This window comes from Aphidius gifuensis, linkage group LG3 (assembly GCF_014905175.1).
Source record: "Aphidius gifuensis isolate YNYX2018 linkage group LG3, ASM1490517v1, whole genome shotgun sequence".
Lineage (NCBI taxonomy): Eukaryota > Metazoa > Arthropoda > Insecta > Hymenoptera > Braconidae > Aphidius > Aphidius gifuensis.
Genome location: NC_057790.1, coordinates 17,465,760 through 17,491,042, shown reverse-complemented (window position 1 = coordinate 17,491,042; position 25,283 = coordinate 17,465,760). Strand labels below are relative to the sequence as shown.

The 25,283-nt window shown below is 24.7% G+C and overlaps 5 protein-coding genes across 8 annotated transcripts in view; 1 reads left to right on the top strand and 4 right to left on the bottom strand.

The window, feature by feature from the left end:
• Positions 1 to 439: 439 nt before the first annotated feature.
• Positions 440 to 25,283, top strand: part of LOC122852296 (homeobox protein SIX6-like) — a 55,267-nt gene continuing 30,423 nt past the window's right edge. Inside the window, exon 1 of the mRNA XM_044152012.1 lies at positions 440 to 675. The gene's annotated coding sequence lies outside the window, so the exon portion shown is untranslated. The remainder of the gene's footprint in view (positions 676 to 25,283) is intronic.
• LOC122852294 (forkhead box protein K1) lies at positions 1,502 to 8,588 on the bottom strand. 3 transcript variants are annotated; one of them, XM_044152007.1, is made up of 7 exons: positions 8,111 to 8,586; positions 6,511 to 6,872; positions 5,845 to 5,915; positions 5,121 to 5,760; positions 4,786 to 5,048; positions 4,595 to 4,691; positions 1,502 to 4,502 (listed from the first exon to the last, which is right to left on the bottom strand). In XM_044152007.1, exons 2-7 carry the CDS (start codon positions 6,864 to 6,866, stop codon positions 4,337 to 4,339), a joined length of 1,593 nt encoding a protein of 530 aa, XP_044007942.1. In that variant the 5' UTR covers positions 6,867 to 6,872; positions 8,111 to 8,586; the 3' UTR covers positions 1,502 to 4,336. The 3 variants fall into 3 exon arrangements, with proteins under 3 accessions (XP_044007942.1, XP_044007941.1, XP_044007940.1); XM_044152006.1 differs by having other exon boundaries at positions 4,786 to 5,045; positions 5,121 to 5,915; positions 8,111 to 8,588; XM_044152005.1 differs by having other exon boundaries at positions 5,121 to 5,915; positions 8,111 to 8,585.
• Positions 8,945 to 19,480, bottom strand: LOC122852291 (dynein axonemal heavy chain 3). Its single transcript, XM_044152000.1, has 5 exons — positions 17,786 to 19,480; positions 15,753 to 17,692; positions 15,385 to 15,690; positions 9,329 to 15,304; positions 8,945 to 9,258 (listed from the first exon to the last, which is right to left on the bottom strand). The coding sequence occupies exons 1-5, from the start codon at positions 19,410 to 19,412 to the stop codon at positions 8,962 to 8,964; spliced, it is 10,146 nt and encodes a 3,381-aa protein (XP_044007935.1). The 5' UTR covers positions 19,413 to 19,480; the 3' UTR covers positions 8,945 to 8,961.
• On the bottom strand, positions 19,789 to 21,625 carry LOC122850971 (dynein axonemal heavy chain 3-like). The gene is made up of 6 exons (XM_044150014.1): positions 21,169 to 21,625; positions 21,086 to 21,093; positions 20,824 to 21,019; positions 20,319 to 20,667; positions 19,981 to 20,123; positions 19,789 to 19,808 (listed from the first exon to the last, which is right to left on the bottom strand). The coding sequence occupies exons 1-6, from the start codon at positions 21,623 to 21,625 to the stop codon at positions 19,789 to 19,791; spliced, it is 1,173 nt and encodes a 390-aa protein (XP_044005949.1).
• On the bottom strand, positions 21,919 to 24,979 carry LOC122852293 (transmembrane channel-like protein 5). Of its 2 annotated transcripts, none has more exons than XM_044152004.1 (9): positions 24,747 to 24,979; positions 24,228 to 24,689; positions 24,019 to 24,170; positions 23,878 to 23,962; positions 23,649 to 23,797; positions 23,193 to 23,574; positions 22,442 to 23,124; positions 22,239 to 22,372; positions 21,919 to 22,173 (listed from the first exon to the last, which is right to left on the bottom strand). In XM_044152004.1, exons 2-9 carry the CDS (start codon positions 24,615 to 24,617, stop codon positions 22,007 to 22,009), a joined length of 2,142 nt encoding a protein of 713 aa, XP_044007939.1. In that variant the 5' UTR covers positions 24,618 to 24,689; positions 24,747 to 24,979; the 3' UTR covers positions 21,919 to 22,006. The 2 variants fall into 2 exon arrangements, with proteins under 2 accessions (XP_044007939.1, XP_044007938.1); XM_044152003.1 differs by having other exon boundaries at positions 24,228 to 24,661; positions 24,747 to 24,978.

Sequence of the window (25,283 nt, the reverse complement as noted above, 5' to 3'; positions counted from 1 at the left end):
TTATTGGCAAAATTTATCTTTGTTTTACTACGAAAATCAATCACATCACATGTCGCTGAGATGATTGATATTTATGTTGTTGCAAATGTACCACTTATTGTTGTTGTTACTACTTGTCGGTGAGTTTTAACAATTTTCAAAATGATTTGGTAGACAGGTGTTGTTGCGCATGAATTAACGCACCTGTTGGAGTTTCGAGTACCAAGAACGAACCGCCTCTGTTAAAAAGAATGTGAAAAAAAGATCGACAGCCAGCTCGAGATCCTCTTTCAATAGATCGTTTTCAAATAATAACAATAATAATAAACTATTTAAAAAAAAATATATAATAATATAGTGAATTATCAATCAAATAGAAATAAAATATTAAAAACAATTTAATATAAAAATTAGATGATATAAAAACAGAAAAAAAAACTTACCTACCTTATAAACCTTATAAATTCTGTTATTAGAAGTGGTTTTGAAAATGTGTGGTGAAAAGGAGAGAAAAGTGTAATTATTATTTAGTGTGTGTGTGTGTGTCTGTGAACATTGAACTTGTTGTGCTGATCAGATAGAATCATCATGAACCACCACATGGCATTGTTGAACAGAGAAAATCATCATGCGAACTTCTACATGGCTTGGAGTATTTTGATGACCAACGTGGGAAGATGAACATCCGCGAAAAAGGTAGGATTTTATTTAATTAATAATCGACAGTTATAAATTTCTTGCCATAAACTGATGACATTCACCTGTCTCTTAATGATATTTTTATGATACTCTTGCTCTCTGATGAGAGCCTAAAAATTAATTAATTAATTAATTGCTTCATTATTCAATTATAATTTTAAATATAAAAACAAACGTACCACGATTGAAAGCTTCAGTTGGTCTTCTAAAATGCTTTTCAATTAATAAAATAAAGTTCGAGACGTTATCAAAGTTGAATGAGATATTTTGTTAATATAAAAAAATTATAAACAAATAGGAATATTTATAAATAATAATAGTAATAAAATTAATAATATTTTTTTTGTTCTTAATATTTATCTGAAAATCCACAGTACCTTTATAGCATTTGTTATTTTAAATTTTATTAATCAACTGAATGTTTTTTTTTCATCATTTAATCATTGTCGTATTTATTTGATCATTCACTCGTGTATCTTATTATTATTCACATCATCAAATAATACATATATACAATCATTATTTATTTTATTTTTTTATTTTTTGTATAATAATTATTTACTCATGATAAAATTATGTTGATTTTTTTTCTTTTTATTTTTCAAATAGTGGCCATAGAAGCTTTTTATAAAATTATAATTATAATGCAGGCAGACCTATAAATTGATTGCTATATTTGTTTTTTTAAATTAATTATTATTTATTTAGATTTTTTTTTTTTTGTTCTTTGATAAAAACAATATGAATATAATATATCTTTAACGGATTTTTTAACTGAACGATAAAATCGATCAGTTTGTTTTTACTTCGACAAAGCTTGTTATTATTTAATTGAATTCTTTTTTTTTTTTTTTTACCTATGACATTCTATACATTATTAGACTTGATTTATATTCAATTATAACCAGTGATATATTTTTCTTTCTCAAGTTTATTATGAATTATTATTTATTCTTGTTTACAATTTTTTTTTTTTTTTCTTTTTTCCTTCAAGTAGGACGTGTCATTCTACTTGCTATTTTTTTTCTTAATCAATTTTTTAATTTAATTTTCCCCTTTATCTTTATTCTTCATTTTAATAGTTTACATATTATTTCATTTTGCTGACAAATATAATCACAATGCCGGCAAAATAACCAGCTCAAATCGTTGACACGATTATTTATTATTTTTTTATTTTGTTATCCTATATTTTTTTTTTTACTTTTAATTTATTATTTTAAATCGTTTATTTTCATATTTTTTTTTTTTTTTATTCCCCTTTAGTTTGTACACTGATGAGTACATTTTTAAATTTTTTTTATCAACATTTTTTCTTTTATTTTGTATTTATTGTACGTGCACAGTCTCGAATTTCCACAAAAAACATACCAGGTTTTCTCAGCACATATTTTAATATCAGTTATTTATTCATTTTTATTTATTTTTTATAAATACTTTTTAAATTTCATTTCCAATTATTATTTATATTTTTTTTTTTTTACAATTTGAATATTTGATAAACTCATTTGAGTATTTTTTTTTTATTAAAAAAAAAAAATGAATATGCATTATCGATAAATTTTTTTCAATAAAAAAATATTTTAGAAAAAATAATAATAGTTACAAAATATTGTAATAATTAATGAAATTAAGAATTTATAATTTTCATAAAAAAAAAATTCTTTTTAAATACAATAAACCCTAAAAAAATTTAACGTTATTATTTTTTCTCTTCATCACTGCACACACATTATTCATGATTAATCGCTTCGAGCGCATCAAATTTTGTTTATTAATTTAAGTTTAAAATTTTTTCAACGTTATTACGCTAATCGTCACAAAAATAGAGGTCGCTTGGCTTATATACTATATTTTTCATTAAATTTTATTTGGTTTTTTTTTTTTTTTTTTTTTTATATTTTCTTTAACTTTTCATTCATTCACACTTTTTTTTTTACATATAAAAAAAAAAAAAAAAAAAAAGTAATTATCATTAAAAACCAATACTCATCTATTTATTTGCGATTTTTTTTTATAGACAATTTATACATATGTGTGTAATTATTTTTTTTTTTGAAATCAATATTATTTTATGATGTAGCAAATTTTTTTCATGTTCCTGAGTTTTTCTGTCATTCAGGAGATTCGAGAGAAATAGATATTATTATTCTTAAACTGTGGAAAAATAAAGGGGAGGAAAAATTGATGAGGAATGGGGATTTGGGGGGTTAAAATATTTTTTTTCTTGGGACCTAAGATGGGGACTCCAGAGTACCCCATATTTTTTAAATATATATGAATTTAAACGTATATACAAAATCCTAGTACTCTATTACTATTTTTAATTTTTTTTTAATTTTTAATTTTTCTTTAAATCTAATTTTTTTAATTAATTTTTTCTCTTATATTTTTTTTTGTTTATTTTCTTTTGTTCAAATTGGCATAATCTATTGTGTACTCTTAAAAATAATCAATTTTTTTTTTATGGAGTACTCGGATAAATTATTAAATCGCATTTATATTGGGAAAAAAAAAAAAAACAATATTTTACTTATATTAATTTCAATTATTACAAATGAGTTATTTTCAATTTTTTTTTTGTTCGTAAGTAAATATATATATATTTTTTTTTTTTGTGGTGCTTGGTTATTTATATTTTAGCTATCATCAGACAGATAACAAATTAATTGCCATTTCAAGTGATAACTATTTAACAATTAATAGTGATTTTTTTTTTTTTTTCTTTTTTTTATTCAGTGATTATTAAATTTATAATTTAAGTTTTTGTATTTTTTTTTTCTAATGACATTAGTTTCCCAATATAATTACGTTGATAAATTATTTATTTGTTTTTAAATTATTATTATTATTTTTCATGTTATATTTAACAATTTGAAAATGCATTTATAGAAAAACTTGAAAACATTTGTCACCCAGTCTGACAATTTGTTATTTAGCTACCTTGATTTGACCCAACAATTTTAAACACTTGTTATAATTTATTAAAACGAATTTTCTTAAAAATTTTGTTTTTATAAAAATTCCAAAAATGGAATAAGTATTGTTATATATATTCAAGAGAATACGAATTTAATAAAATTTAATATATATTCATTTAAATGATGTTTGTAACTAAATAGACGAGGGCCTTCAGGGCAGGATGCAAGTCAGACGGATCATCCACTCGTTAACAACACAAAACAAAACACAATTCAATTTGAATTATTTTTTTTTTAAATATAAGAGAAAATAATAATAATCACTATTTTAATAATCAAATTTGACATAATCTAATCACTGAATTGGGACTTATTAAAAACAACAAAAACAAAATTAAAAAGAAAAAAAAAAATCTATTATTACTACGTTTTACAATATATCACGGCCATTTCAAGACTCTTTATTATAACGTCTAAAATGTAAACACGATTATGAGAAAAAAAAAAAAAAAATGCATATAATTGATTTTTTTTTTTTTTTTTTTCTATTGAAAATCGTACAAAGCTCATCGTCTGTTAATATCGATATCGAGCGGACGATTCGTCTGATATTTTCATAATAATATATAAATTGAACAAAAAAAAAAAAAAAGAAAAAAAAATCAATAATAATATTAATAGTAATAATGTAATAACAATGTCCTACGGTACAAGAATATGTAGTCAAACGTAGAAATTTAATGTTCATCTGAGTCGTTAATACGTTGACGTTTTTGTCCTGAATATTCTGGTGGTTCTGGACTTTCAACAATTGCAAGTGGTGCTGGTGAACCTGGACTATCTGGATCCTCGAGGATACGTTTATTTACCCCAACGCCTGCGTCAGGGCCACCATAGTTACCACTTGAAAAAAAATAGAAAAATATATATTAATTATATCAATATACTTGACAGTTATATTAATATTATTAAAATATTAATGATGAAATAAATACCTGTAATTATATACAGGTACAATAACAGGTGCCGGACTATATTGGCCTGCAGGCGATAACGATTGTTCCTCCACAATATTACCGGGCATATATTTATCTAAAAAAAATAAGATAAAAAATAATTAAAGTTTATATTTAAAAACTATATTTTATTATTATAAATAATTAAAAAATTAAATTAATCATCTAACCTTCTCGTTGTACATCACCACTACTACCATTTGTTACTACTCCAATTTGATGAATAAGACGTCCTTTTTGAGTTGTTGGACCTGATGAAATATAAGGATGTCCAGGTGATCCAGGTGCTGATTGACTTGTTAATTGTCCAGCTGGTGATGGTACAGAACTATCAGGATAAGAACTATCAGGACCTGGTGAACCTTCTCTACTTAAACATTCAGGTGTCATTATTCCACTCATGTTAATATGTGATGGTGATGCTGGAGCACTTCTAAAGCAATAACATAATTATTATTATTATTGTAAAAGGAATTATAATCTTCTTAATTCAAAGAACACTTACCTTGATGATGATGGTCCAAATGGAGCACGGAAACATTGTACACCACGTTGTCTTCTTCTTCTAAATGATTGTTCAATAAGTTTACCCTCTGATTGTTGATCAATTTTCCAAAAACTACCTTTACCTGGTTCTTCTTGACTTCTTGGTACTTTAAGAAAATAACGATTCAATGACAAATTATGTCTTATTGAATTTTGCCATCCTTTATCAGCTGTACGATAATAAGGATAATTCTTTGTTATATATGAATAAATACCAGATAATGTTAATTGTTTATCTGATGCTGATGCAATTGCTTGTACAATTAATTGAGCATATGAATATGGTGGTTTAGTATCTTCTTTTGGTGGACTATAATGTGTTGATGTACCATTTGGTCCTTGACCACTATTATTATTATTATTATTATTATTATTACGATATCTTGCTTCACTACCAGATTCTGGTGACATATGATGACTTGTACTTTGTCCAGTACTATCAGTAGCATACGGATCATCAGCAACATCTGCTGCACATGCTGCAACCATATGTAAATCAGCAGCAACATTTCTTCTAAGTTGACCAGAGCGTGGACTTGCTGGACATGAATTTGCAGCACTTATTGTACCAGTTGGTGATGGAAATGGACTACTGTAACCTGTATTATCAGGTATATTAATACGCAATGGTGGTAATGGTTGACGTTGTTTTGGTGGTGGTGGTGATATTCTATTAACATTACCATGGTCTTGATCATCAATTAGGGATTGAAATTCCAAACGTATATTGGTACTTGGAAATCTAAACGCACATCTAGAAAGACAAAACATAATTTAAACATTAATATATATTATCATATTAAACAACTCCACGTATCTTTTTCTTTTAAAAAAAAAAAAAAAAAAAAAAACAAAACAAATATCTGTCAAAAAAAAATAAAAATAAAAACAAAAACAAAGATTTAAACTTCAAACAAAATGTAAACAATAATATTATTGATTGTGTGTTGCTATGAAACTGAGAGTTTATGTAGATAACTGCAATACATACATCTCTGAGTGTATTACATCATAGCTACAAAAATAAAAAAAACAATAAAAAAGTAAATAAATAAATAGATATATACATTTGGTCAAAGATCTAAAAAGAAATAAAATATTTTAATCTTAAATTAATAAAACAGTAAAAATTATAGTCATTAAAAATAAATGATGCAAGTTGTTTTTTTTTTTTTCAATCTTTCTCAATAAGAATAAATTAAAGATAAAAAAAAAAAAAACAAAAGGATCAATCAGTCAATGCAATCATAATGATCAATATAATTTATGTTCAAAATAATAATTAATAAATAATTATTGTTCACATATTGTTTCTAGAAATAATAATAATAATAAATAAAAAAACTTACTGTTTTGGTAATTGATATGCTGGTGCACTTTTACGATGAAATGCACCACCAATAAATACTCCATTTTTACCATTACAAATCATCAAAAAATGTGGATGTTCATAATATATTTCCAAATGTCGTCTTGATATAAAATTTGAATGTCCCATATTAACATCAACCTCGCCTCTGCTACTATTACGTCCAATTGTAATACGTTTTTGTCGTACCATATATTCAAATTCACGTCCTTCTAAACGTGCAATTGGTGCACCCTTTGATTCTGGATTCCACTGCATTTTTGTTGGACTTGCCGGTGCTGATTTTAGGGAAAGTAGCGCCCACGCGTCGCTTTCCTGTGTACGTGAATACGACATCGTGGCCTTTCAATAAAACCAAAAAAAAAAATATATATATATATATAATCCTTTTTTTTTTTACTTTTTTACTTTTTAAATCCTATTTTTTTTCTTATATATACAACGTGTATATATTATTTTTATATAAATACATGTATATATTAATCTGTCTATGTATATTTTTTTTTCTTTTTTTTTTTTTTTTCTATTTATCCAATTATGTATTTTTTATTATTAAATTATCAAACTGTCTACACATTTTATTATTTAAATTAATTTTTAAATAATCACAACACATTATTAATATCGTTTTTTATTAATTTTTTTTTTTTAAACTATTGATGATCAGTGTGCTTATTTACTTGAATTTATATATTTATTTACGGATCAGGCGTTACGATGCCGAGAGGCTACAGCACAACGTGCACGCACGCACTCACGCAGCCAACCAAGTGAGGGGAAATAAATAAACTAAAAAAAAAAATATAAAAAATTCAAAAAAAAAAAAAAAAACACCAAGAACACTCTTTTTTTATATCTAATAAATTTTACAATTACTAATCGAGCTAAATTGTTGTACACAAAAAATGTGGTTTTATTTATTATTATTTTTTATCTCTATGTTTTTATTTATTTATTTTTTTTTTAATAAAAATCACGCGCTTGTTTTTCTCCTTTCTTGTTAATGTATGTGTGTGTGTGTTATTTTGTATACATATATATTTTTTTTCAATGCTACCACACTGACAAATAATAAACTCAATTTTTTTTTGGTGTAACTCTCTTTCTTCTCTCTCCTCTGCTCTCCTCTCTCTTTCTCTCGCAATATTTATTTCTTCACGTAATATGGCCGGCCCACCCTGTTGTCCCGGTTCTTTTTTTTTTTTTTTTTTTTTTTCCTATCGAACACACACTATCAAATATATAAAAACAATATTCTCAAGTGATGCTACATAAATATTATTATTATCATTGGTCTTGTTATTATTATTATTATGTTTAATTTTATAATTTTATATAAGCTAATGAGTTTTATAAATATTGAGATGTTTAACTTTGGTCCATTTTAATAATTTATCTATACTTATTTTTTATATAATATTATTTCAATTAGCCAAGTTTTTATAAGACATTTTTTTTTTTTTTTTCATAACCATGTTTATGTTATCAACAATATATATTTTATTTTGTTATAATTTAATAATATTAACCGGTAAAATATATAAACAGATAAATTTATTATTTATCTATCTTTGTCTTACCTTGTATTGTATCCTTTTGTCTTCTTCTTTTTTTGGAATATAATAAAAAATATACAGCAGTGATTAATTTGTGTGATCACTAAACAACTCAACTAACACATATACAAAAAAATTATGTATATATATATACATACAGATATATTATTATTAATAATAATAACTATGTGTGTGTATATAAATGATGATTTTTGTTTAGTCTTTTCTTGTTTACCCACAAATGTTGGGAAACGTGGGTGGCCACCACGTGACACTTTATTTATTCAAATATTAAAAATATTATTGTTATTGTTATTATAAAATAATAATAAATATATTATTATTTTATATATTAATACTTTGGTTATGTTTATTGTTAAATTATTAAACAATATTATAAACTTTTAATTTTAATAATAAATCCATAATTTCGAGGTTTAGTAGAACTTTATTGCTTGATTGACCTCGTGTGTTATGATGATACTGTTACTGTTGTTGCCATCTTTTACGGATATGACGTATTTATTCTGGAAAAATAGCCGGATATAATACAGAAGACATATTGATTTTATATTTTTAATTTATATATTTTTTTTTTTTTTTTTTGCATACGACCGCATGTTTAATTTTTAAAAATGAATTTTATATTTTAATAATTTGATTAATTGAAATTAAAAATTATTAATTATTTTTTATTTATTTAATTGTTTATGTTTGTTTTACATGTCGATGTCACAACATGGTTATAATAACAAAACATAACAAAAACAAATAAATAAAAAAAAACAATAACAATAACATATCGGTGACGTAGATATTCTTGATTGTTTATATATAAGAATATTTATTAATATATTATAAATTAATAATATTTATTAATCATCAAGTTGAGTCAAACAGGCAACACCTCTGTTGATCCAATGATCATCTTTAATTTTTGTTAAAAATAAAATATACATAACAAAATTTGATGAATGTCCAGTTGTTGCTAGGACACCTCTTCTTGCACTTGTTTTATAAACTGGACATGCATAACATGGTGGAATAATAAAACTTGCTTTAACACCTGGTTTAAGCCATATTATTGGTAAATAATCAAACATTATTTTTGGTAATGATTCATCAAGTTCTCCAATTTCTTTATTCCATCTTGCTCCTTCTAAAAATAATCCCTAAAAATACAAATTAATTTTGTTTATTTAACAAACACAATTAACATACAAATAAAAAAATAATAATTACTTCAGTTAAAACTCCATATGAAGGAGCATGAGTAGTTTCAATCTCATGACTTATTTCAAATTCAAAATCTAAATGATCAATTGGAATTTTATGTTGTCTTGCATAATTTTGTAATACTCCAGTTAAAAATGATTGTGTAAAAAAAAATCCAGATATCCAATATACAATTGGTGTATCATGATCAATCCATTTTTGAAAAAAATCAATTCTTAATAATAAATCATTGATATAACTACCAAGTGGTTTTAATGATGGATATGATTTTTTATCCCATACATTTGGTACTTTTCCAATACTCATACTTGTATAAACTTCTTCAAGTGATGTTGACATAACAACTTGTCCTTTAATAGCTTTTTGTATATTTTTAAGACTACTTTTAATAATATTAATAAGTTTATTAAATCTAATTAATTCTTGTCTCAATACTGTATTCATACTATTCATATAAAGTACTGGATATTTTTCTGATACATAAGTAATGTTAAATTGTTCTGGTATTCTTGTAAGTATATCAGCAGCAAGTTTTGATACCATAACTTCATTATCATCTTCTCCTTCACCACCACCAATACTTATTTGTGTTTGTGTTAATAAAACACCAGCTAATAGCTGCATTGATTCATTGTTGTCTTTAGTTATATCAGCATTTTCATGTAAACCATAAACTTCTGGTAATTGATTAATTGGTAATGTTTTAATATATTTTAAACAACCATCATAATCAGTATCATCTGGCATTTTATAATCTCCACTTGGTGAAAATATATAATCATTATTATTAATAACTTGTTCATTGTAATAATTTTTTAATAATGAATTTAATAAACGTCTATCTTTATCATCAGTAACACGTCCACCATAATTACATTCACCAGTTAAATATAATAATGCATCAAATGGTACATCATTATATTCATTTAAAAACATTTGTAGTTGTAATACACTTATACGTAAATCAGATTCATTAAATTCATATGGTATATTCCAACCAAGTGATCCAAATTTTCTTCTTTCTTGTACAACAGCATGAAAAAAACATAATGAAAATAATAAACATCTCCATTCTTTTACTTTAGAACATTCATTATAAAATTTAACATCAGATATTGGATCATTTAAATAACTTCTTAATAAATTTTGTTTTAATCCTTTTGGTGGTTCATTTGTCATTTTAACGCCATTTTGTAATATTGATACTGGAAATGTTTTTGATGGATAAGATGTTAACCATATACGAAATTTTTTATTTGTATTTTCTGGTATTATTATTTCATCACAAATTCTATCAAGTTCTTTCATCCATGATTCAGCAAGATGACAATTTTGTAATACAATCCATTCACCACTAATAATTGCACGATTAATCATTGTTGCAGCTAATGGTCCTTGTCCTTGTCCAAGTGATATTGTTAATAAATTTTTTTTAATAATTCCATGTGTTTCAGCAAATTTTATTAAACCAGCCATTGGATCTGAACCTGGTGATAATATAAATACAAGTGGTGAAATATTTGTTGAATCATCATATGATGCTTGAAGATCAAATGGTGGTGGTTCAATAAATACTTGTCCCATATTTTCACATATAAATAATTGTACTGATGAAACAAGTTTATCTGGTCTAATACAACGTAAAATAACAAGTCTTTTTAAGTCACTTGAATCAATATTATCAAATGGATATGGAAATTTATTATCTTGTGGATTTGCTAAATCATAATATTCTTTCCATTCAGCTGTATTATTTTCAATCGAATTTTTAAGCTCAGATAAACCAGTTAATGATGTAACTCTAACAATTTCTGACCAAGATTTATCTGTAATCCACTTTGAATCTGGATTTTTATATGGATTTTCTAATGCAATACCACCAGTTAATAAAAATGACCATAAATCTTCTTGTATTTTATTTTTTGATCTTAATATTCCAATTGTTAATACTAATGAAAATATTAATTTATCTTTTTCAAATAATGAACGACAAACATTACGATAAATACTTTTAGTAAATATTGAATTTAAATTATCAATTCTTTGTTCAAGTATATCAGTTTTTTTACTATTTACAATAGCCATTGTATAAAGATTTATAAACCAAGAAAGTGAATATTGATACATTGGATCAATATTTGCTAATTCAGTTATACAAAAAAATAGCACAGCACCATGATGTGATACTGGTTTATAACAATTTCTAGCATTATCAATTTCAATTGTTGTATTAATAGCTATTTTTTGTTTTGCTTGTATATCTTCAGATAATAATTTTGATGATGATAATATTTTAATTGCTGTTTCATCTTCTAATATATTACCTTCAGATGATGATAATACTTCAAGTATTTTATCTTCAATTTCTTTAAGAATTTTTTTATTATTAGCACCTTCAATAATTAATTGATTTTTTTTTTCTTCAAGTATTGGTAAATCTTTAGCAACAACAATACCAAGTAATTGATCTTGTAAACCTTGTGGTGTTATCATAAAATTTAATAATGTTACTTTAACTGATATTTCTGGTAAATAATGAGGATTACGAAGTCTTGTTGTTATATAAAAACGAAAATTTTCATTATATTCTAATATATTTTCACCAAATTTTATATAATTAACACCTTGTTGTTTATAAATATTTTTAATTAATATTGGCTCAAGTATTGCATCAAGTTCTTGTAATATATTTTCCATTAATACTGGCATACCAAGTTGTACAGCATTTTCAATAATTCTAACATAATTATGATCAGTTAATTTAATAACACTTAATTTATTTTGTTTTTCCATATTTTTAATCCATTTATTTGCTTGTCCTTGTGGATCAATCATTAATGGCCAACGTTCAGAATTTTTAACAATAATACCATTTTCAATAGAAAAATTATCAGCTGGTAAACCATTAATCATCCATGCTCTTATTTCAATTGGTTCACCAAGTATTTCAGCTAATGAAAAATTATTACTACATGGTATATTAATATTTTTACATTCAATATGCCATTCATTAATTAAATTATTTCTAAATTCAACAGTAAATGCACCAAGATATGCAACAATACCAGAACCAATTAATACATCACCAATAATATTATTTAAACTTGAACCAAGATTTTTAGCTGTTTCACTCCATCTTGTTTTTTCACCACCTAAACCACCGAGTAATTTTTCAGCTCTATCTAATTTTTGTTTACAATGATCAATTTGATCTTCAAGTTTTTTTTTTTCTCTCATACATTCAGCAAATTCATCATTAAGTGTTTGTAATTTATCTGATACTTCTTGTAATAAATTTCTTTTAGCTGTTAATGTTTCCATTTGTATTGCAAGTTCACCTTCAGCTTCAGCTAACATTGATTTTTTTGGTGCAACAACTTTAATAACTCTATCATAAACTTCCATAGCACGTACCCATTTACATAAACCTTCACAAGCAGTTGATACTTTTTTAATTACATCAGGCTGAAAACTTCTGTCATTCATAAATTTATCACGTATTTTTTTCATATATAATGGTGGTATATTATCTTTATCAAATGTTTTTAAACTTTCTAAAAATTTCATATCACCAAGTACTTTAATTGATGCTGGCCAATAATCATCAATAATTTGACCAGCTGGATCTTGTCCACGTTCTGGTTTAACACCTTTAAGTACACAAACAGCTTCCATAACAAGACGTACACCACCAGGTGGACTTTTCATTGATTTAATAATTGTAATATCAGCTGGTTTAAGTGTATCAAGAGCTGATAGAGCTGCTTCAAGAGCTGGTGTTGCTTCTGCAAGATCACTTTCACAATCATCTTTAATTGCTTGTGCTGCTGCAGCAGCTTCATTTGCTAATGCTTCATCAGCAGCAACAACTTCTTTTTTAGCTTCAACATTAACTGTATCTTGTTCAATTTTAATCATTAATTTATCACTTAATTGTGATTGTGCAACTAATTTTGGTTGTAATGCATGTAATTCATTTTGCATAAGTGCAACTTGTCCAGCAGCAAAATCTAATTTTTCTAAACCAATTTCATAACGATTTTGTTGTGATGTTATTTGTTCAACTTTTTTACCATATAATATATATAATGATTTTATTAATTGTAAAAAACTTGTTGGTGTTACATAATTTTTTCTTCCTTTAATACGATAATAATCATCACTTGATTTTTGTACACTAACATGAAAACTTTTACAAATAACGACACATTTTTCTTTTAATAAATCATTAATATTAAGATTTTTAAGTGATATTGTTGCAACTTTTTCAAGTGCATCAGATGGCCATGGCATATACCAATCAATTGTACAACAATTAATTAATGATGGAAACATTCTAATACGATTACGAAATGCATCACCAATTGGTGACATTGTCATAATAATATGAAGATATTTTTTAATACGTTCAATAAATAAATTATATAATGTCATTGGTGTTGATTCAATTTTTTTATTATCATCATTATCACGTATTGAATTTGTCATTTTATCTAATATTTCAGCTTTATCTTCACTACCATAAATATTTGGTACATCACCAGTATTAAGTATCATACTAATATCTTCAACAAATGATTCATCTTTTATTTGATTATCAGCAAATAAAAATACTGTTGATTTACCATCACATCCAATTTTTAATAATAATTTTTTTAAATCTTCACGCCATTCATTTGGTCCATATGTACGTGTTATTTCAACTTGATGTAATGCATATTCACATATATATGTTGCTAATTTTGAGCATGAATTTCTACCAGAACCACCAACACCAACAAGCAATGCATTACCATTATCTTGCATTAATATTCTTGATATTCTTGATATATGTTCAATGGCATATTTAAATAGTACAAGATTCATTGGTGTTTTTGATATCATATTATATTCAGTAAGATAAAAATTCATTTTTTCTTCTAGCTCATTTAAATCATTTATTTCATCATATATTTTTGGATCAGCATCTGGTTCCATATACATACCAAAAAATAATTCACGTATATGATTACTTGTTATTGTTTTTTCATCATTTTTTAATAATTCTGATAATACTTTATCAATTGGTTGACGTAAATCATCATAAACAATATTTTTAACAATATTAAATAATATTTCTTTATCATAATCATCAATTAAACGATCATGAAATACTCTATACACTTCATGTATCCAAAGTTTAATAATTTTATCAGGTTCATGTATTCTTGTTGATGGTACTAATACAATACCATTTATAACACGACTAAAATCACGTAAATTAAATGTATAATGACTTTTAGCTGGTATTGGAAGAAAATTTTTAATTGCATTATGAAATACATTCATTGTTGCTGTTACAATCATTTTACTTAAACGAGATATTGATGAATCAAAACCTTTTGAAAAATGCCAATCAAGAATTGTAGTAAATATTTTAGTCATTGTTGTATCTTCAAATTCATCAATACCAATAATATGCATGTGTCTTGTTAATCTTGATGTTACAATATTTGAACCACCACCTGGTGGACTCATTGCACCAATCATAAACATATCAACAAGATAAAGTGTTGTTGTATCTTTTGGATCAAACCAATAACCATGATCAATCCATTGACGTAATAATTCAATTGGTGGTTGTGAACCATATATTTCTTTTTGTGGCATACTTAAATCATCAACAAATAATATACATTTTTTACCCATTGTTGGACCATATACACCTTTTCTACGACGATCTAATTTTGACATAACAATTTCTTGTGTTTGTGATGCACTTGTTCTTGCACTAAAATTAATTATATTTTGTGTATATTTTTCTTTTGTTAAATTTATTAAATAATCAATAACAATTGAAGATTTTCCAGTTCCAGTTGGACCAACAAATAATATTGGTATTGATTTATTTAATAATAATTTTTCAATAAAATATCTTTGCATTAATACTTCATTTGTTTGAATAATTAAATTATTAACTTTTGCATTTGTTGGTATTGTTATCTAAAAACAAACATAAAAAAAAATAAAAATTAATATAGGTATATATATTTTTTTACCTTATTAACAATATATATATTTACTGTTGGTGCTGTTTCACTCCATGATATCCATGTTCCATTATTTTTTTTATCATAAATCCATTCATATATAGTTCCACGATCAGGAATCATTTGTTGTTTTGATAATTTAAAACCTTTTGGCTTTTCTATATCATCATCAATACCAGATAATAATTTTCTAAAATAAACATCAAATGATTTTTTACTATCACTCACAAGATTCGATGAAAAACCCCAAATTATACTAAAAAGTAAAGTACACTGAAGCCATATTGTACTTATTTGAGTTTCATTCTCAAGCATAGCACTTAACATTCTTGTAAATGACTAGAAAAAAAAACAATATTATTAAGATAAGAATAAAAATTATTAATTATAATTTATATTACCAAAAACATGTGAAGTTCAGATGTATCAATAAAAGTTTTACAATGTGTTTTGATAAATAATAAAATTGATGGTGTTAGCCATTCAATAATTTCAACAACAAGTTCAAATTGTTCAACAATAATTTTATCTTGAAGTTCTTTTTTATATGATTCAAATATTGGCTTCCAGCCAAGTTGTGATGGTTCCATATAAATCATTCCACATCTACTAACAGTTGCTGGTGATGCTTGATCTAAATCAGCTGGTTCAAATATCATATTCATTTTTATTGACATACTTATTATTTCACCAGACATTAAACATAATTTTTTATTATCATCAAGTACAGTATTCATATTTTCAATCCATACTGCATCAACTGGTCCATCAAATATAATCCATTTTCTTTCAATACTCATTGATTGTGCATATTCTCTAAATGTATTTGCTAATATACCATCACTCCATTCATGTGATACTGGATCAAAACTACCATATAAAATACCCATTGATATTGCTTTTGGATTAATAATTCTATATATTGTACGATATTCATTAAATGTTGTTTTTCTTTTTGTTGATAAATCACCAAGTGCATCAGCAAGTGATTGATATGCTTGTGTTTTACCACCAAGTGTATCACCAACAATCATAAGACCATGTCTTACTAATATCATTTCATAAATTTGTATTATTTTATCAATATACCAATCAGTTGCTTGAAGATTTCTTTTATTATTTAAATTAATTTTTAATAATTCAATTAATTCATCTCTATCAGGTTTTGGTAATATAATATCAGGAAATAAATCACTATATATACCACAAAATAATGGTACATCTTGTGCAAGAAATTTTGGTAAATTAACATCAACAATTGCACGTAATACTAATATTGATTCATTTTCAATTGGATATTTAAGTTTTAAATTACCAGCAGCTATTAATACTGTTTTAACAGCTCTCATACCATAATCATAATGACTTTGTGAGCTTAATTGTTCAGAACATAATTTATATGTATGTACAATTTTTTCAGCAAGACTTCTTGCATCAATAAAACCATATGAATATAATGTTATTTCACCAATCATACCATAATCTGGTACCATCATTGCAACTGTTCTAAATAATACTTTTAAATTATCTGGTAATTCTTGTCTACCAGCATAACCAGGATTCATTGTTATAAATATATTACATGTTGGATTTAATTTTAATTCAGTACCTTCAAATATAAAACGTTCTAGCTTCATTGATATTGCCATTTGTATTGTATGTATTTGTTGTGCAATAACAGATAATACTTCAAGTTCAATTCTATTAAATTCATCAAAACATGCCCATGCACCTGATTGTGCAAGTCCTTTAAAAAATTTACCCATTGCTTTATAATCTAAACCTTCAGAACAATTAAATACAACACATTGTTTTGCAACAGCTTTTGCAAGATCTTTTGATGTTTCTGTTTTTCCAGTACCAGCTGGTCCTTCTGGTGCACCACCAAGATTTAATCTTAATGCACCCATTAATGTTCTATAACATCTATCAGTTAATGGTGTTATAACAAGTCTTGGTGTATTACCTAAATATTCAAAACCATAAGATACCTGAGTTGTTATCATTGCTACACTTATTGTACCATCAATCCAATAATAACGTAATTGACATATCCAATTAAAATCACCAGCATCAATAACATCATGTTCAACAAGCATTTTAACAATATCTCGTGCATGTACATCAATAACAATTAATGCATTTAATGTTAATCTTGTGCCTGATTCTAATTTACCACGTACAAGTTCAACTGTATTGTCAATTTGTTTATTACATTTATCAAGATAATTTTTTGTTGATGATTCATCAAAACTTTCAATAACTTGACTTGTCCAATGTATTTGACTACTACATAATACAATTTGTCCTGGCCATGATAATATCCATTCTTCTCTAATTGCTGTAAAATATTCAATAATACTATCTTGTGCAATATCACGTAATGATGTTATCATCATTTCTTCAACTTGACATAGCCATTTTTCAACCATACCTTTTGCATCAGATGGATATATTTTTCCACTCATTGGTACATATTCATTTTCATCAGATAACATACCAATTATTTCTTCTTCTTTTGTAAATTTTAATTTACTTATACCTTCAAAACATTTTTTTAAATGTGGCTGTACACGTTTTGGATCTTTTGTTTCAGATAATATTTCTAATAATTCATCATTTGATAAAAAAAAAAAACGTGGAAAATATAAACGTTTTTTTTCAAGATAATCATTTAAACCTTTTTGTATTTCTTCTAATAATTTATTACAATGTTTTAATTGTGTTAACATATTGGTAATTGATGTTGCAATTGTAACTTTTTTATTTTTACTAACTTCTAACATTAATGAACGCCAAATTTTATCAACACGACGAAAATTTTTAGCTTCTGTTGGCATTTGTCTCATAATATCTTCACTACTAAATATTGGCTCAAGATACATCCATGTTGCTTGACAAATTAACCATTGATCAATAATATCTTGCATTGATATTAATTTTAATTCCCAATTTTCCATTTCATTTTCAAATGCTTTAACAAATGGTGAACCACGCATTGTTTGGGCTTTTAATATATGATCATCAAGTAACATTTGTATATCATCAACAGCTGATAATATTTCAACACCAGTTTCACGATATGGTGTTAATTCAAATAATATATCTTCCCATTCATTTTTCATTTTTTTTAAATTTTTTTCAAGACTATGTTCTTTTGTTGCTGATGATGATATTTCTTCAAGTTTATTAATATATGATTGTAAATCATAATCAATCATATCAGATAAACAAGTTTGTTTATTTGGTATAATATCTTTACCTACAATTGTACTTATTTGTTTCCAATGTCTCAATTGTAAACCTGGATTACATATTGTTTGTAATACTGGTATTAAACTTTTAAATTGTTCAATTTTACCACGTATCATTTCAGCAATTCTACGTGCACCAGGTGTATCAGTTAAACTACGACCAAGTTTATATAATATTTTCCATGAATTATCAATTTCTTCACGTATTTCATCAGCATTAAGATTAGCAAATGAACCATAATACCATTTTTCATAATTATTATGAAAATTAAATACAGTATGCCATAATTTATCAAATGTATCAACAGTTATTGACATATCATTTATTGTTAAATATGAAGTTTTTTCAATATCTAATAATACTTCTTCTTGATTAATTTGTAATGATTCATTTTTTATTTCTATCATCATTGCTGATAATTGATCAATTTCTTTTGTTGCTTGTTCCATTTCTTCATAAGTAAGTACTGGTGGATCTTTTTTACAAAATTGATCAAGTGCTAATTGCATTCTATAAATACGTTGATTAAAATTATCTTTACGTATATGAAGTACACCCTCAACAAATTCTTTTCTCATATTTAATCTTGTTGTTGCTAGTTCCATAACAACTTCCATTTCTTTTGGCCAAGTTAATGTACGTGTATTAAAATTAATATCATCATCATTTGGTGGATCATAATTAAATAAAAATAATATTAACTCAGCACAACGTGATAATTTACTACGTAAATTAAACATTGTATTATCACGACTGTCAATTAAATAATTAAATAAATCAACAACTTCTTGAGTTGTCTCTGGCATTCCTGATATTTTTTCAGCAATTTCATTAAATATATCACATAATTCACGATTATTTTTTCGTAATTCATTCAGAAAAAAAACTGTTATTTTTTCTCGTAAATCATTTAATATTTTTCTCATTATTTCATTGAGCAATGTACAATCAATTTCAATCATATTTAATGGTATATTATTTCGAAATAAACAAATTTCTGAGCTTAAATTGTCATAAATATTTATTCGATTTCCAAATTCATGAAGAAATGGTAGTGGTTCAATTTTAAAATAAGTATCTAAATTATTACTTGCTTCACCATTTAATATGTAAAAATAATCTTCATAACATTTTAAATATTCAATGGGACCTGACTTATTTAATAAAATTACTTGTAAAGTTTCATTGATTATTTCTTCTACCTAAAATTAGATTTATTATATTGATAAATTTAATTTAAAAAAAGAAAAATTTAACTTACAATTTTTTCATTACGTGATACTGAAAATAAATATCCAGAATTTTTAAAATTTGGAAATATAATAACTTCAATTCTTGGTACTTTTGAGCCAGTATTAAGTATATTATCAAAACATCTTGAAACAGCATTATAAATTTCATCAATTGTTGGTTTTAAATGTAACTCTGAAGTTCCTAATTCTGGCTCAATGAAAATTTTCATAAATGGTGTATTATTAAATGTCAAATCTTCATATGGTCCAACAAATAAATTGCCACTATTATATTGTATAAAAAAATTTCGTACATCTTTTAATGTTTCAATAATAATAAAACGTAATTGTTTTGATAATAGTGAATTAACACATTGAAAATATTTTTCAATTAATACAGTTGAACAGTCAAATTTATCATCAAGTAAAAAATTCCATGCATATTTTTTATTATGAAAAAATTCAGCAACATCAGCAAGCCATTCTTCTTCTAATTTTTTACTAGATTCTTGACATAAATTTTCAACAATTGATTCAATATCTAAAGCTGAAATTGGCAATTTTCCAAAGTCTGATACATGAATTATTCTCATGTTGTTGTATTTTAAAATATAAAGATCTCTTATGTTACGTAAAATTTCATTTCCTATAAAAAGATTGTGTTCAATTTTATGACCAGCTAATGTTATTGCTTGATGCCAAGGTATTGGAGCACGTATTTGAATAACTGGATATTCAATTGGAACTGTATCAATCATTAGACGAATTTTTTCAGCTGGATCAAGTAAAATATAATCAACAATTGCAAAACGAATGCTGTCTTTATAATCTTGAATTATTTCATTTTCAATAGGCTTAATAATTGTTGAATAACTATCAAGAAAAATAATTATAATTAACAAATTATTATAATTAATTTTAAAAAAATTTGATAGAAATTAATTAACTAACTCTTTTCGATTCTTCAATTTTTCTACCAATTTACACTGAGCTTTTTTAATGTTTACAAAATCATATGGCTCTAAATGAAAATCCATAATAGCTTTTGTTTTTAAAAATAAAATTTTTTCAATATCTATATCTCGAATATTTGCTTCTTGTTGAATTTTAATAGCAGCTAGTAATTCTTCACGTTGTGATTCAATTGATCTTGGTAAATCAGCTTCTCTTTTTTCTAAATTCTAAATTTTTTTAAAAATTATTATTTTGAATATTTTCGTAATATAAATAATAATCTTTTAACAAACCTCTTTTTCTATAATTTCATTAGAAATTTTTTGTCTTTTTTCTTTATTAATTTTTTCATTATTTTTTTGTATTATTTTTTCACGTTTTTCAGCTTTTCGTTTGAGCCAACTACCATCAGCAAGATCAACAAGACTAATAATATTTTCTGGTACACTTTCAAGTAGTTTATCTTTTTCATTTTTTTTTAAGTTAATTTTTTTTTCATGTGCTTTGATATCATCAAATGATGGATATTTAAATTCTTCATTATCCGTAAGATTATTGGTATTAATTGTCTTTCCATATCGTTTCCTTCCTAGTTTTTTAATATGAAATTTTGATGCACTTGGAGTATAAGAATTTGCAATACTTTCTGATGGTGTTAAAGATTCAAACCAATTTTTATATGGTACACTTTTTGTTCGTGATTGATCTTGTAAAATTTTAATATTTTTAAAATATTCCAATGCTTGAGAAACTTGAGGTGATGGATTTGGATCATGTGGCCCAGCAATTGGTAGCCAAGGTGTTGATGGATTGACATTTCTTTTAAATGACATTTCTCACAATTCTGTAAACAAATGAAGTTTTAAATATTTTAATTAATAAATTAAGACAATTAATTTACAATTATTAAATAACTATACTATATTTTCACATGTTGTAATCACAAGCCATCACAATCAGCGTCTAGTGTCCATGGCAACCCAAATAAATTTTTTACTTAAAGCCTAATAATACTAACCCCAAGTTTAATAAATAAATTTTCAATATAATTTTATTATTAATAAATAATTTTATTACCTTGAATATATAAATTATTATTTAATATACAATACTTTGGCTTTATAAATGTAAATCTTTTGATATAAAAATATCAAAATAGCAAAAAATTTTTAATAATCACTATTAATGAATTATAAATTAATTTGTATTTTTATTCAATCTTCAGAAATATCAAAAGTAACGTAATTTTTTGAGCAACTTGGTGATGAGGTATCAATAAATGTATTATTTTTTTTTCCATTTGGTGATGAGTCTTTTTTAACAGGACTGTTCATTGCGCTGCTACGATTTTCATTGAATTTAGTTCTACGTTTTAACCAATCTGGCAAATAAATAATTCATTTATTTAAATTATAATAAATTTAATTAAAAATATTAATAACAAACCTTCATCAGCAACAGCAGAAAATTCAGTTATTAAAAAATCTTTATCTTTTGATTGTAGCACAAGCATATGTCTAAGTATTTTAACCATTTTTTTATTTGATTGTGCTTTTGCACGAAGACAATACACCATCATACTGAAATAATAAATGAAAATATTAATTAATTTTTAAATAATTAAATTAAAATAGAAAATTATAATTTACCTCATTGCAATAAGTACAGCAGCACCAACACCAGGTTTTAAAAATAACGTAATAATTTTTCTAAATTGATTATCTTTTTTTAAATTAAATATTTTATCAACAATTGTTTCCCATGTATATTCATAATCAATAAATGGTCCACAAGCATTACTTTTAACACTTGTTATAATATATCCAAGTGTAACAATAACACCAGTCATACCAAGAAAAACTAATGCCAAAAATAATGTATGTGTTTGTGCAGCTCTCCATGATGTTGATGATGGTTCACAATAATTCATTAAACTAATTTTTTTAATATAAAATGTTAAAAACATTTTAAAAATAATTATCAACGACAATGGTGGACTAAAATAAAAACCAACTAAAAATAATATTTGATTGTAAATAAGATTAAGTGTACTTTGAGCAATATCAAATTTTGGAGGTTTTATAATTTTACTTATCGTTGATAATTTATATCTCAATGCTTCAATTATAAAATTACCAATTGTAAATATTATAAAATCAAATATAACAAGACGATATATTTCTTCAGCAAGTTCAGTTTGCCAACAATTTAAAATACCATATAAAAGCCAGTATGTTAAAAATGTTGCAACAACAACAACAGTCATTGTGTATATACGTATCATATTAACATAAAGTGTTACACGTGTTGAACTGTAACGTTCAATTTTTACCTAAGAAATTTTATCATCAATTTGTATTATCAAGAATGATTAATTAATTATTGATAATTTAAACTTACCAATTGTGTTATTATAATTGGAAATATATTCATGATACTTGTGACAACAAGTGGAGCAATTAATATTGATTGTGATTCATTTTTTTGTGATTTTAAAAGACTCCATAATAACAAACTTGTACCAGATATAATTCCTATGACAACAATTGTAATGAAAAATTGTATAAATAGCTTTTTAAATCTATCAAAACAGCTGGAGTTTTCACGATTATGAGTGTCAGCAAGTAATTCTTTTAGTTCTCTGTATATTGAAATAGAACATCTACTTGCTGTTTTTAATGATGCTATACTGTAATCCCAACTAGAAAATATTTTTGATGCATACTGATTACGCATTCCACCAGATGTTTCAATGTAACATTTTCTGTATGATTTTAATACTCTAAAATTGGAAAAAAAAAAAAATTAACTAATCTTCATATATTAAATATTTATTTATGAAAAATAATTAATTACTTTGTTGATAAGAGTATGTAAGTTATCGAGTAACATAAAAACATTGTTGTCCAGTAAGCTGTTGGTATATTGTATTGAAATCCAAGATAATTATCAATTGTATTATTGCCATATGAACCATAGTAAAAAATTGAATTTTTCATAAATCCCTGAATAGAAAATGAAACCAAAAATGTATTTATATTTATTAGAAAAAAAAAAAAAATAATAATCAAAAATTAATTCTTACATTTCCAATGAAAATATCCCAAAAATTAAAATTAATATTTTTCTGATTATTTATAATACTTTGAGGTGTTGAGACGAAAATAATGCTGAAAAATAATTTTTTTATAAAGAATACTAATAATTAAAATATATGTTTATTTACCTTAAAATACAATTGATAAAATTAATCAATAAAAGCCATCGAAGAAATTTAAAATATGTTGCAACTCCACTACCGAAATTTCCTTCAATTGTTTTGATTGAACTGTACCAGAGTTCCAAGGATGAATTGATTTCTCTCAAGCTATCAAAAAACTAACAAAGAAAATTAATTGAATTTCTTATAAATATTTAAAATAAGCAAATGATTACCTTTATCCAAAATATACTTGTTGAATATTTCAATTGTTTCCAACGACTGACAACTTTAATTTCTGTTTTTAAATTTATTGAATTTGTTAAATTAGCTTTTATTGATCTTTTTATTGTTAAACATTGTGGCATTTCTCTGAGTGTTTCTAATCGTTTCATTTTTGATATTAGATTATCTTTCATGAGTTCTTCTTGTTGTTCAAAATGACTTGTTATTGTTTCAATATTTTCTTCAATTGGTAAATAATTATTATCTAATCCTGATGAATATAATTTACCATGTTTTGCACGTCTCAAAGTTGCAAATGTTCTACTTTTAAAATTTCTATTATACTTTGAATTAAATTTATTTTTTAATGATCTACCAAGTGTTAAACCAAATTTATTCATTGTTGAATTTTCACTCCATGTTGATGAATCCTCAGACTCTTCAGCTATAAAAACAAATTAAAATTAAAAATTCTACTAGCTTAACTTAACAAAATAAGTTATATTTTTAATAAAAAAATTAATTATTACCACCAGATCTTGAACAAAATTCTGTGTCGTTCATGTTTTCAATTTACATTGATACTTGTCAGTTAGAATGAGGATAAACTTTGTTTATTTTTCAACACCAGCAAACAGATAAATTAAATTATGAGCTGTCAAAATCATCTGACTTGTTTTATTTATATTTAGAAGGTAACCAAAGAATGAAAGACTAGAGAAAATATAACGTCTTCTTGGAATCAAAGCGAATAAAAAAAATAATAGATCAACACAGTTGGATACCCAATCGATAAAACAGCTTTGCACATTAAATTTAGTCGATAAAAAAATCAATTATAATAAAAACAACTAATTAGTCATATTTTTTATACATATTAATTTTTATTAAACTTATGATTCATCACAGAAAAGCGAAAAATGAATATAATAATAATTTTGTTTCATAATAATATATTATCATGTATTATCTAAGCAATGTAAAAATTTTTTTTTGCATCGTTGCTTTATTATTAATATTTAAATATAAAAAGATGTAGCAACAACTTTGAATATTATTTACCTCAT

What these genes read in the sequence shown, in the direction of transcription:
- LOC122852293 (XM_044152003.1), bottom strand. Translation starts at nt 24,780, where the DNA reads ATGAACGACACAGAATTTTGTTCAAGATCTGGTG. An exon ending in GGGATATTTTCATTGGAAAT is followed by an intron (nt 23,798 to 23,877) that starts GTAAGAATTAAT and finishes TTTTCTATTCAG; the next exon opens with GGATTTATGAAAAATTCAAT. An exon ending in GCTGTACTTATTGCAATGAG is followed by an intron (nt 22,373 to 22,441) that starts GTAAATTATAAT and finishes TTATTATTTCAG; the next exon opens with TATGATGGTGTATTGTCTTC.
- LOC122852294 (XM_044152005.1), bottom strand. Translation starts at nt 6,866, where the DNA reads ATGTCGTATTCACGTACACAGGAAAGCGACGCGTGGGCGCTACTTTCC. An exon ending in GCATATCAATTACCAAAACA is followed by an intron (nt 5,916 to 6,510) that starts GTAAGTTTTTTT and finishes TTGTCTTTCTAG; the next exon opens with ATGTGCGTTTAGATTTCCAA. An exon ending in TGGTGATGTACAACGAGAAG is followed by an intron (nt 4,692 to 4,785) that starts GTTAGATGATTA and finishes TATTTTTTTTAG; the next exon opens with ATAAATATATGCCCGGTAAT.
- LOC122850971 (XM_044150014.1), bottom strand. Translation starts at nt 21,625, where the DNA reads ATGTCATTTAAAAGAAATGTCAATCCATCAACACCTTGGCTACCAATT. An exon ending in AAACATTAAAAAAGCTCAGT is followed by an intron (nt 20,668 to 20,823) that starts GTAAATTGGTAG and finishes AAATAATTCAAG; the next exon opens with ATTATAAAGACAGCATTCGT. An exon ending in TTATAATGCTGTTTCAAGAT is followed by an intron (nt 19,809 to 19,980) that starts GTTTTGATAATA and finishes ATCTAATTTTAG; the next exon opens with GTAGAAGAAATAATCAATGA.
- LOC122852291 (XM_044152000.1), bottom strand. Translation starts at nt 19,412, where the DNA reads ATGCCAGAGACAACTCAAGAAGTTGTTGATTTATTTAATTATTTAATT. An exon ending in ATATCCATCTGATGCAAAAG is followed by an intron (nt 17,693 to 17,785) that starts GTATGGTTGAAA and finishes AATATTTTACAG; the next exon opens with CAATTAGAGAAGAATGGATA. An exon ending in GGAGTGAAACAGCACCAACA is followed by an intron (nt 15,305 to 15,384) that starts GTAAATATATAT and finishes GTTTGTTTTTAG; the next exon opens with ATAACAATACCAACAAATGC.